Consider the following 13,101-nt stretch of genomic DNA (forward strand, 5'->3'; position numbering starts at 1 on the left):
ATAGAACTGATTGATGTGGTTTGTAAATCTCCAAAGACAGTCTTGAGAGTGAACAGCTCATGCTCAGAAGCAGTCATGCAAATATTTTCTGAGTAAATTCACAGAATGATTTAATTTGTGCAAACGACCATTGCCTGTGATCAGTTTGTTATCATAAATAACAACTAAATGTGAGCAGTAGATTATACACCAGTGCTAACATCAGCTGAGAGAGATTTGTGGGAAACAGGCACAAACTGGAATCATTAAAGAATCACAAAGATGCTCCCCCAGTCAGAGAATTGCCCTGCAGAGGAGCAACATTTACACCAGAGGTGTAAAATCAGTCTTGTAGGATGCACATAGGCAGAAGTCTCCCGTGCAGAGGGCAGCCCAGAACTGCAGGACAGTTCTCAAAAGGTAGAAAATTCAGCAGGGGAAAATGGGGGAGAGAAAGATGCTTGGCCACACTGTTGTGATAGTGTGCTTAATCCAAAGATTGTACAAAAAAGAAGTGGGAGGACAAAAACACAAAACCAAGATAATGAAGAGGTGAGAAATTACCTCTTAAATGCTCAGAACAAGGTCACAACACCCTAATATTTTCAGTGAAGGAAAAGAAATAAACCATGAGATTCATGACAGGGAAACACCATACTTAAAACTATTCAGATTTTTGTCTTCTGAATGAGAAATAGAAAGTGACAATTAATTTCCACACCATGCTCTATCATCAGTTACACTTACTGAAAATTTAACTGCAAAATACCAAACAATCATTCACCAGTTAAAAAAGCACAAAAAATATGATACTTTATGCAAGTTTCCAGCCAGTAATTGATTAAGCTGTTAAATGTTGCTGTGAAATATAAAAGAGATCAAGATGTGAGGAACAGAATTATGCACTAGCTTTGTTTTAAGTAAGGCTACAAAGCAAAGTGAGGCAAATCCAGAGAAGGAAGAAAATGGATCAAGTTATTAACTTTTATGGATTATGTCACTGTCTGGAATATTTTGTGATGCACTAACAAAGAGCAAGGTGTCTTTATGGTATGACACAGAGAAAGCCAGTGTGCAACATTCCCTAGCTAAGACCTCGGCAGAATTAACGCTTGTCTGCAATTTGGAAAAGTGGCAGAATGTGGGCAGATATCTCATGTCCCAGCGTGAGGGGCAGTTTTCTCATGCTGGCCTGTGTTGTTCCCTCTGTGTTTAGGATGACCAAACACCGCTGCACATTTCTGCCCGCCTGGGAAAGGCAGACATTGTGCAGCAGCTGCTGCAGCAGGGAGCATCTCCCAATGCAGCCACCACGTCGGGCTACACGCCCCTGCACCTTTCTGCTCGGGAGGGGCACGAAGATGTAGCTTCTGTTCTTTTGGATCATGGTGCATCTCTGTCCATCATCACCAAGGTGAGCAAGCTGCAGGAGCAGCAGAGTCATTGGGCACACCTGCAGCAAGGGCTGCTTGTGAATGAAATGCTGCAGGAGCACAGTGGGTGTGTGAACTACACTTACACTGTTTATGTTAAAAGAATACAAAGCTTCACACTTGTACCTCAGGACCTGATGTTTAACACACCCCAATGACCAGACAGGCATTTTCTTGGAATGCAAGGAATGCAGGGCAGAAATTCCAGGCGGGTGTTGATAGGCTTGCCCTTGGGTCTTAGGTAGTGTGAAGGAAGGAACAGACTTGTCCCTTGTTTAAAGTAGATAGTGCTTTACCTTGCAAGGGAAGGGCCTCCAGACCCCACAGGGCAGTTGGGAATCTGCAGACTTGCTGCCTGGTCTCAGGACTATGTAAGGGGGTGGATGGAAGAAGCTGCATCCTTGCAGACCAGAGACAAACCTTGTTTGCCCCGAGAAGGAGTGCCCAGAGCTGCTATATTCCTGCTTTCTCTTACAGAAAGGATTCACTCCACTGCATGTGGCTGCAAAGTACGGGAAAATTGAGGTAGCCAACCTCCTGCTTCAGAAGAATGCATCTCCTGATGCTTCTGGAAAGGTAGGACAGAAGAAACCACTGCCACTTGCACAGCAAATATCTCAAACCAGATAATAATTTATTAATGTCCTTCTACTTACTTACCATCACACTAGTATCCACAGCCTGGGTTTAGCTGGAATTGGTTTCATTTGGTATTCCAGTCCCTGCTAGGGTTGCCAAGAGCCAGCAAACTCTGGACAAAGTGACTTTTATTGTCATTAATTGACAGCAAATTGATGTGCTCTGCGTTCACATCCAGGGCGATGGAGACAAACCATTCCCCCGTGTTCCTCCCCAGACTATTTACAGTCCTTATCAGAGTATTTGGGTAGCTGGCTCTGCTTCCCCAGGTCTCATGATGGGGGTGGGGAGCAAAGGCCAATAGGACCTCAAGCTTTTTAAACCAGCCAGCTTGGATTTTTACAGATCCAAGGGGCAGTTTACTTATCCACTGCAGTAAAAGGAAAACATTGCCAAGGGTGTGACCTCCTTTACCCTGGGGGCAGCACAGATTTGTGCTTCTCTGTTCATCTTCCCTGGGAAAAGTGAATGGGGCTTTCACAGCTCGGGAAGGATTTCCAAATTTGTTTTATTTTTTTATTCTAAAAGTTCCCAACGACTCTGGATACATGAATGAATAACAAATGTGTTTTTTCACCTTATCTGCTGGAATTTTCCAAACTCCTGTGTTTCCCCTGGGAAGGGTCTGTAACAGCACTTGTTTGTTCTGCATGTGTTTTTAGAGCGGTTTAACACCACTGCATGTAGCTGCACACTACGATAATCAAAAAGTGGCCCTCCTCCTGTTGGACCAGGGAGCTTCACCTCACGCCTCTGCCAAGGTACAAGTACTGGCCACTCTGGGGGAGCAATGCCCAGGCTTTTTATGTCACTTTATTCTCTGTCTACCCCTGTTCTTTCTAGGCTGTGTATGTTTGCAGTTACAGGAGGCTCAGTGACCTTGTTTGTTAATGTCTCACGTCCACATATAAAGCTGCTAGGAATAATCCTGCAGGTGAATAAAACAGCAATTTAAAAAAGCAAATAAAGATGCAGAAGCACTTTAAATCACCAGTTTCAGTCCCAGAAAATACTGACCCTTGCTTTCATTTGTCCAGCCTCTTCAGTAATTTCTCCAAACTAGGCAACTTTGTAGCTTTGCATCTTAAGATCTGTGCAGGGCAAGCTTGGGGTTGAAACCCAGCTATGCAGGGGTACTTCTGTTTGTGCCACAGGATGACATCTGGGGCAAGATAAGTTGGTCAGCACAATATATGTAATTATTCATGTGCTTCACAAAAATATTTCTAGCCCAGCATAAATGGACTGGCAAAAAATAAAACTAGTCACAGTCCTGCTTTGATTGTAATTTACTATAGGCAAGACAATGCCTACTGTAAGGTTTCAGAGGATATGAAAGAATAAATATGTAAATTTATTCTGGTAGTGCATAAAACAAAGATAATTTAGAGAAGCTTAAACTATTTCTTTTGTGGATCCCTGTTTTAAGTATGGGATGGATAAATACTATAATTGATCAGAGGATAATCGATATTTGAGCAGGAACATTAGGTAAAGCAGGGTGGAAACATATGTAGGTTGAAGCAGATTAAGTGCAGTGTAAATACCTCATTTGAAACAACCCAGACAATTTCCTTAAATCACTGCAAAAATCAAGCCCAGTGGAGGAAGGAGAGCTAATGGAAAAACCAGTATTGTAGTTAGATGGGCAGTGCTCCTTGATTGCCTTCCTGTCACGCATGGCAGAGTGCAGCCATACACTGGAGCCCTTCTGCCTGGCTGCAGGAGAGGATGGAGTGGTGGGTCCCAGAGTCTGTGGTGCAAGGAGGGGGAAGTTAAATAAACACGGACTGCCCGCGGCCAGGCGCGGTTTAAAATCAATGCTGTCGATAGTGGCGATCTGCCAGAGCAGTGCCCCAGGGGGGCAAGCAGAGCGATCTCTGATCTTTCACTACTGCAGCACAGCTCTCTCAAATGCCACTGGGGGGAAGGAAGGGCCTTCTGAAGAGGATGAGAAGGCACTGACCCAGTTTTCACTGAAAGAAGCTGCCAGCGGGAGCTGTGCATCCTGTAGGGCAGGCATTGCAGCAGCCCCTGCCGAGGGCTTGGGAAGTCCAAAGCAAGGTGGAAGCCCTACAGAGTGTGGCACAGCACTGCACAAACCCACGTGTCAGGTCACCCCAGCTTCCCCATCTGTAACAGAGCGGTTCTGCAGCTGCCACTTCAGCCCTGCAAGTGCCAGCTGTAAGTGTGCCCAAAAGAAAGCATTGGTTAGTGTTCTGCAGTGAGCAGGGTGTCAATACTAAATAAAATTAACCATAACATGTTTGTTGCTTCGGGCACCCCACTGAGCACTCATCCAAAAGATGATGTTGGTAACGGCAGATGATTTCCTGTACTTTTTGTAAGTGTGGTCCAGTAAATAAATGTTATGTCATATCTCATCACAGGCTCCACAGTTAGTTTCATCAGTGGTTGCATTTCCTGTCACACTACCGTCTTTAACACTGATCTTAATTTAAAAGTGGCTCATTAGCCAAGCACAGCAAAATTTGCCTTGAAGAGTGATAAGTGACAGGGTGTGGGAAATGAGCATGTCAGAGTCTAGTGCTGTGGTACAGTTATTCTGATGAACCATTATTGTCTTTCATAGGCAAAAATTGTGCCTAATTTCATGTGCAGCTTATCCCTAATTTGAATTTAGCATTCACTTTACAGTGCCTTTCTTCCTTGTCATGTCATCCCCAAAGCTTTAGTTTTCCTCTCTCCCTTCATCTTTAACCATTTTCCCTTTTTCCACTCTCTTCCCTGACAAGCAGAATAATCCAATACCCTTCCTTCTAAACTTCTCTGTTGCTTTCTCCATCTGTGCATAATGACAGAGTGCTGCCCTTATGAGGAGAAGATGCAGACTGGGACTGAGCTGAATTTCAGCTTTTATTTTTCAGCTCTCTTTTTGCCTTCTCTTGGCAACCTGCTGCTGTCCATTCCACTGAAAGCAATATATGAAAGCAAAATATTTCTGAGGAAAAGCTTTGGAAACTGCATTTGTTATTTTATATAATGTAATATGAGCTACATTTCAAGAAGTTATGTTTTAGCAGATATGCAAGATTTAGCATGTATTATTTAGGATTTATTAGATTCTTATGTGGCAGTGGTTGTTTTACATGGCAGTATGATGCAGGAAGTCTAATGGAGAGGATTATGTTTGTTTTTCCTGAAGCACTTTATCTTCAAAGTGAAAATTCAGTGGCCATGTGCTTCCTTTATTGATTGTGGCACTGTGTTTCCTGAGTGTCATTTTCAACTACCTTGGTATCCAAGATCTGAACTGAATCTGAATTGAATTTTGAAGGTTACAGAACCTTTTTCACATGAAACTAGTGCTCTGCATCTCTTGCTGCCAGGTTCCTATTAAAGGAATCTTTAAAAATCCTCTTGTAATCGTTTGTGAGCCCCCATGTATTTATTCCCTGCTCATACCGGCATTGCTCTGCATCTCTTCCTTTTCAGACCAGCCCTGCTGCCCTGTGGGTGCAGGGAGGAGCCCAGCCAGGTGAATGCTTTGTGCCTTTAGGTAGACGTTAATGGGGTGGGTAATCTGAGATGCAAATGGTATTTATGATGCCGTACAAAAATACAAAATGGTTTATGCAGCTTGGGTCACATCCCCCCTGACCTTGTCTCTTATTCAAGTGCAAATGTGTGCACATTTGTCATTTACTTGAAAATGAGGGCTAATACATTTCTGAAAGACAGGAAGTTGTTGACTAAACAGTCATTGCAATCTGTACCAAAAACTGGTCGTACCTCCATCAGAGTTTTGGTATTTGTGTGCTGATCAGTTGTTCTTTGTATCCATTTATCTATTTTCTGCCTATCTGTCTTATTTTAGAGTTACAAAATTGTATCAGGCAATAGATACTGCATTTTTATTTTTAGTAGTGGGCTCCCTGGGTACACATATTGGAAGGAATAAAAAGATAAGGAATGCATGACTCTAAAGTTATATGCTTCAGTTTTCCCTTGATCTGAAAAAAAACAGCTTGTCAGTAAGGTTTAGGGTAAATGCTGCAAGAAAGGCCATATTTCATGTGCATGATGCTTTTGTTCACACTGGGAAATGGGAAAAAACCCCAAACAATAACAGCTGTTCTGAGTTATGAACACACATCCTGCTCTTCTGTTTGTTCAAGATTTTATGTACATTTACGGAAAAGGAGCAAGTGTCTATGAAACAAAACTCAAACTCCTATTTCTATAGATTGTCCTTTCCTGAAAAGATACTTCTTCCCAAATTTGAAAATTTACTTCAGAATCCTCTTTTTAGCAGTACTTTAAAAAAAAAAAAATTGCTTTAAGGTCAGGTACATTGGTTCATGCAGCTTGTTAACATTGTATTTGACTGTGTTTGACAGAATTTTTAGAACTAACGGCATAATTATTCACAGAGTTGGGGGGGTACAGAAAAGTGATTGAATGAGCAGCTCGCAATGAAGTGCTTTCTGTTGGCAGAATGGTTACACGCCCCTGCACATAGCTGCCAAGAAGAACCAGATGGACATAGCAACCACCCTGCTGGAGTACGGCGCCGACGCCAACGCCGTCACCCGGCAGGGCATCGCCCCGCTGCACCTCGCCTCCCAGGACGGCCACGTGGACATGGTGTCACTGCTGCTCTCCAGAAACGCCAACGTCAACCTCAGCAACAAGGTGGGTCTCCCCGCAGCCTGGGGCTAAGGCTGGGTGGAAACAGGGTGAGGAGGAGAGGGTCCTGCTGTTAAATTTTGCCCCCTGGGATTCTGCACGTGCTGGAAGCCGCTGCAGGTGTCTGAGCACGCGTCTTTATCTCTGCTGGCAAAGAGCAGCGTGCCATGTCACACTGAAGGAACCTTTGTAGTACCCAAGGTTTGGTGATAACATGTGCGCCGGTGGAATTTATTAATCCAGCATTAATTTATGTTAGTCTGCCAAAACCTGGCCAGAAAGAAAATATCTTCTTCCCCCCAGGGGCTACTGGGGCTGGCACCCATCATTTATCAGCCTGTAGGAATATGCCTATTGCATTTGCAGTGACCCCCGTGGCAGGGAGGAATGATGCATCTGACTCCATGTTCTCAGAAGGCTAATTTATTATTTTATGATACCATATTATATTAAAGAGTACTATGCTAAAGAATACAGAAAGGGTACTTACTGAATGCTAAAAAGATAATAATGAAAACTCGTGGCTCTCTCCCGAGTTCCAACACAGCTTGGAACTGATTGGCCAAAGAGTCAAAACAGCTCACAGCAGAATCCAATGAAACAATCACCTGTTGGTAAACAATCTCCAAACACATTCCACATGAGCACAACACAGGAGAAGCAAATGAGATAAGATTTGTTTTCCTTTTCTCTGAGGCTTCTCAGCTTCCCAGGAGAAAAATCCTGTGCAAAGGGATTTTTCCAGAGAATGCCACATATGCCTGCCCATTTTTCAATTATTACATGTGTAATCGTAACTTTTGCTTTATTTTTTTTTATTTTTTTATTTGTAACATTTTTACCCCTATATTATTTTATGACAAAAAATGTAACATGTACCAGAAAATGTTAACAAATATTACCACCTCATGATAACAGCTGACTTGTTGAGGGATGGTGACTTTTTTAATGTGATAATAACAGCAACTTTTTAAGATTTTTTTTCCTTAATATAACTGATTCTTCCTCCCCAGGGTATGTTCCTTAGCCCACAGTGACTTTTGGTATCATTTCTCCTGGTGGAAGGAAAGGAAAGTTGATGTATTTCAGTTTATGTGTGAATTCATAGGCCATTAAGTCTGCTCTATAGAAATGTTTCTAGCAAATGTGCAGCCTTAATTCTTTAAATGCCCCACTAGACATTCTTATTTGATGTTGTCAAGTGCAGTTTCAGAATGGATTTGTGTGTCTGGATTAGGCTATAGAAATTTTTATTCATGGAAAATATTTCTTATTCTCAGCAGGTAGGAAGAGTCAGTATCCTCTGAGGCAGTGGGTGTTCTGCACAGGGCTGCTGTGTTTTCCTGCTCCTAACTTTCCAATTTGATTATTTGTGGGTCCTCCTTCAGAAAGCTTCTCTTGCAGATGTGGATTTTTTTTTTTTCCCCACAAGTCTCAATCGTGTGTGGGCTTATGCAGTGCAGGAAGGACTTTGTATCCCCACGGGAAATTTGCCATGTACGTGTTCTGCATCCATTGGCTATCCCATTTTGCTGCTGAGGTTAATTCAGGGAGCATGATTGAAGTGCTTGGCACATTGATTCAGTGCCACCAGAGGTTAATTACCTGCAGCATCCAGCAATCTGTTCAGTTGTAATCTCCAGTTTCTCGTTGTGCTGATAACACCACCTTTGGGGAGTAATTCCCTTCCACACTCTCTTAGGGATGCACATTTCCTCAGAGAACAGCACCTTTACATTCAAAGCCAGATGTTTAAAGCCCAATGACTTCTGAGTTTTGCAGCTTTGCAATGGGAGTAAAAAGAGCATTTATTTCTTCAGGACCCACAGAATGGTTTGGAGCTGCATACTCGGATCCCCCATACTGAGCACTTACTAAATCTTCTTAGGAAGTTTGGCCATTAATATCCAGGCTCCATTAGGTAATTTATGGTTGGTTACTGTTGCGTATTTGTGTTAGTGTCACACCCAAGCTGTGTTATCATCAGGATTGCATCTTGGAGTGAAATGCAGCGGGGCCATCTCAAAATAACTGGTCTTGGTAGGGAGTGCACTGTGGCTGTGGATTTGGGCTCAAGGGTGGGAAACAGTGAGTGTTCCTGCCCGACGTGACAACTGCTACCACTTGCTCTTCTGTCCTTGGTGCTGTTCCTGTAGGAACTGGAGAGAAAATTAACTGTAATTTGCAAGGAAAGGATATTCTTTCTCATTCCTAACAACATCTCCTCAGCAGATTCTCGCTCCTTCCCCTTTTATCTTCTACCCCTTTTATGTGGCAGAAAGTTGCATAGTTTTCTAAGGTTCTAAGAATATTTAGATCTTGAGTTTTAAATAAGAAAAATTACTATCCGTATGTATTTTCTGTCAAGCCTGTATACTCCCTGAGCAGAGAGAAATGGGCCTGATCTCAGAGAAATGCAGTTTTATTCTTTTGTGTTTGTGTCTGAAAATGATCAAGTAGAGGAGTAAAAGGTAAGGATAAAACTGAGTGATTGTAAAAAACTTGCAGAAGTGTAAACAATGATTCAATATTGATTTGAAAGTCTGACTCATTATAGGGAAGTAAATTACGAGGTAAAAAATACTGTGTGATTTTTCTTAAAGTGCTCTAATTTGCTATCCCACATGTAACACTGCATGGAGAAATGTTCCTTGTCTTAAAGAAACGCCATCTTCCTGGCTTTTAAATTATACTTTCCTGCTGATCAACAGTGTGAGTACAAAGCACCTTACACAGTGAAAGTGGAATGTGTAACTCCTTTAAATTCAGTCGGATGTTTAGAGTCTTACTGATACCTGAATTTGCATTTTGGTAGTCGTGTGCCTCCTCTGGAGATTGTTATCTGTTGTTTCTGATTTCCAGAGTGGACTGACGCCCCTCCACCTGGCTGCCCAAGAGGACAGGGTCAATGTAGCAGAGGTCTTGGTTAACCAGGGAGCTGCTGTTGATGCACAGACAAAGGTATGAACACCACTGTCACATTAAATATTTCCATCCAGGGAGCCATGAGCCTCTAGACAGGGCTAGGAACTGATTTCAGGGTGAAACTGAAATCGCAGCAGGGAAAGATTCCTCGTAATAAATTATTGCAGAATATATTCTGAAAACTAAAGATATATAAGCTTGGGTGTTTAATATCAAGCTCAGCCTTTGAGCAGTAAGCTTATTTCTTGCCAAATATTTAGATCAATAGAGGTTTAGTTTGTATCCTATTATTGTGCTTCACTGAAGGTAAGTGGGATTGATCGAGTTTTTGAGTAAGGAAACTGTTATCTAATGTGAAATACATATATGTAGTGGTGGTCTATTTCAAATTTACTTGCCTAAAAATAGTTTTGCCAAAATATTTGGACTCCTAGGTAACAGACCTAGATTTTCAAGGTGCTTGGGGATGGCTTTTGAGACCCCCAGCAATGACGCCTCCCACTTCACCGTATTGCTTTTTAAGATCCATGTCCTGAAGCAAAGACCCTTTGCAGAAGAGGTTTTATGCTCCCTAACAGTGTGCTCAGAATTCAATGATAATGATCTCAGTGTTGATTGCACTTACATTCCTCATGCTTTGTCTAGATCTTGGAGGCATTCCTTTAGCTGGGCAAGAAAACAGTTGAGATCAAATACTTGGACTGTAGTGGATCAAATCAGCTAAATGAAGCAGGTCTCACAATCTGACCTGCACTCTTTTGCAGAGGAGTAGCTTTCACAGCTCTCTGCTGGGTGTATGCCACAAGTTAGGTGCTGTGCTTGCATCCCAGGAATGTCCAGGTGTGTCAGACTGTCCAGCAATATTATATTACAGCTCAGAAAGGGCTGAGTCCATCATCCTGGCTGGCTGCAGCTCAGCTGATTATAATCTGTGGCAGAGGGAAAAGTCATTGTTGTCTGATTTCTCTACAGTGTAATTCCAACTGTACCAGTTGCTGATTTCAGTAACATTATCCTGATGTAAACCCGAAAGAGTTTTGCTAAAATCCCAGGAGCTTCTCCAGGTTTATATTTTTGTAATGTATCCTCAGTTTGTATTTTAAAGAAGAATTAGTCAGGGCTCTTCTCTGCCAGATCACCCAGTAGCAGATGAGATCTGCCCTGGTTCATTCTTTGCACAATTTCCTCAGATGAATGTGGTTGCCTTCCTAGAAGTAGTTTCTACCTGGTGTTGGTTTCAGTAGCAGGACATTGCAGAACCTGTTCTTTTAACTTGGCCAGAGCTGAATCACCTCCCAAGCCATGCAACTCATCTGAGTGTTTGCCTTTGCCCCTCTGTGCAGTTCTCTTGGCCATCCCACAAATAGCAAGCAGTCTGAGGAGACATTTATATTGACAGGTGCAGGCAGACACACGTGTGTGCTTTGCTGGCTCTCCCGTGTCCAAACAGGATCCCATTCTGGGCTGCAGTGGCCTTTTAGTCACATTAGGGTGGTGGAAACATCTGAGCCGCTGCCACAGCTGAGAGGCAGGCAGGGCATGTCTGCTGGGTCCCAGGGACAGCGTGGTGCAGCTGCAGGAGCTCTGCACTCAGCTTCAGAAAATGCAGTCATATTTGACTGTGTGCAACATGATCACTAATAGTCATACAATTTTAAAGAAGGCAGAAGTAAATCTCTTGTTGTTCATCCCTGTTCCTCAGTTATATGTGTAACTAGTGTGAATAAAGAATCGTTTCCCAGTACACTCCTTTTTGCTGCCCCATAATTGTTAGGAAGTGGCTCAGGGACTCACAAGTCAGGTGAAGTCAGGTTGTATTTAAGCAGGACTGCTTTGGGCTGTAAGAAGTCACCTGTCTGGGGAAATTCTTCATGCTGTAGGCTGCTGTGGGGAAGAACACCCACAACATCTTGTCCTCCTGTTCCCCCTACTAGTTAGTCCTGCCTGCTGTAGGGCACTGTCTGCTCCTTGGGAAGAGAATGCCCACATGCCTGGCAGGATTCTGTTAGAGTGGAATGAGCTCGATGCTTATGCACTGGCATGTGCTTGGTGCTTTTCCACGGGCTTCTGCAGGGTCCCATCTGCTGGGTTTGTGCAGCAGTGAGCCCTGCAGGCTCCACAGTCAGCCACTTGGAGCTGTCTGCCAGATAAAAGGACATATCCTGTGATATAAGGAAAGGGCCAATGCACTACTGGGTGTTTCAGCAGGGAATAATTTCTGGATAAACTGATGATCACCCTGAGTTCCTTCCTGAAAAACCCTGAATTTCTACAGTGAAGGGAAAATGTTATGCTGTAAGAATGGCCATAGTTTGACCTCATGCTCTATATAGGTGAAGGTTAGATGATTGCCTTGTAAAAGAGCAGCCCTGCAGTTACAAGCTCTCCCATTTAGATGGATTAACTGTACATTCTGCCTCCAAAACCACAGGCATTGGGGGACAAGATAAGCAACAGCTGAGTTGGCTTCGGAGGCACTGTTGCTATGCTTGCATGTTTGCACAATCCTGTCCAGCATGTCCAGTTGGGATTCATTCCTTTGGACATACAGCAGCAGAGATGTGGCCATCCGTGCCTTAGAAGTCAGTGAAGCAGCACAGCTCAGAGTGACATTCTGCTGGGGATCTCTGCTACCAGCACTGCCACCACTAACCTTCTGTTTTCTTCCCTCCATTTCACAGCCATGTGCTTCTCTTAACTCAGATTTTGGGGCGTGGATGACTGTTCAGCAGTGCTTTTTTTGTTGGTTTTATTTATTTATTTTCCCAGGATAAGCAAGCATAGATTGTCACTCCAGCACAGTACCTGTCAATAGGGGGAGAACACTCCATATCATTTCAGTTAATATCACTAGGTCACTGAACTCCTGAGTAGGGACCAATGAACTATCCTCTTCCTCGTCTTTAGTCATCATTTATATATAACTTACCCTCCCTGTGAAAACATCTAGAGTCTGCAGTTCTGACACATGGGAGTTCTGACCCTGCTCACACTCTGGGGAGTTTTCAGGTGGTTAAAGGAGAAGATGGGGCAGAAACACATTTTGCCTCTTGAAGCTATATCAGGGAAGAAAAAAAATCCATTATTGCAGAAAATCACTTGTACAGGGGATTAGTCTGTATGATTAGGATCAGTTCTGGCTGTTATGAGCATTTTCAGAATTGCTCTCAGAAGTCAACAATTGCATCTGTGGGTCTCTCTTGGGGTGGTTTCCCTCCCAAGAAATTTTTTTCCTGACCTTTGTAGTAGAAAAAGGCATGAAAGGAATAATAGCTTCTGGTTATGAAGTGCATTTATTAATAGTGTTGTGGGATCCTTCTGGTTTTGCTGCATCAATTAACTAAATAGCCTCCAATCCCAGAGCTGCAGGAGTCTAAATCAATGCTGAAGTGTAAACAACACTGGTGTAGCAGGCCAGAACTAGTGCCTGAGAGGCCATAAAGCTGCTCCTACCACTTGAAAACAAAATTTTGTT

At 43.0% G+C, this 13,101-nt stretch overlaps 1 protein-coding gene across 4 annotated transcripts in view; it reads left to right on the top strand.

Annotated features, from left to right (window-relative positions):
* The window catches only part of ANK3 (ankyrin 3), a 289,144-nt gene that overhangs the window by 189,335 nt on the left and 86,708 nt on the right, over positions 1-13,101 (top strand). For all 4 annotated transcript variants that reach the window (XM_041475697.1, XM_041475680.1, XM_041475687.1 and 1 more), the window contains exons 14-18: positions 1,196-1,393; positions 1,890-1,988; positions 2,714-2,812; positions 6,510-6,707; positions 9,564-9,662. In XM_041475697.1, coding sequence (XP_041331631.1) covers positions 1,196-1,393; positions 1,890-1,988; positions 2,714-2,812; positions 6,510-6,707; positions 9,564-9,662 — 693 coding nt within the window. The remainder of the gene's footprint in view (positions 1-1,195; positions 1,394-1,889; positions 1,989-2,713; positions 2,813-6,509; positions 6,708-9,563; positions 9,663-13,101) is intronic.

This window comes from Pyrgilauda ruficollis, unplaced genomic scaffold (assembly GCF_017590135.1).
Source record: "Pyrgilauda ruficollis isolate IOZ18807 unplaced genomic scaffold, ASM1759013v1 scaffold11, whole genome shotgun sequence".
NCBI classification, from domain to species: domain Eukaryota; kingdom Metazoa; phylum Chordata; class Aves; order Passeriformes; family Passeridae; genus Pyrgilauda; species Pyrgilauda ruficollis.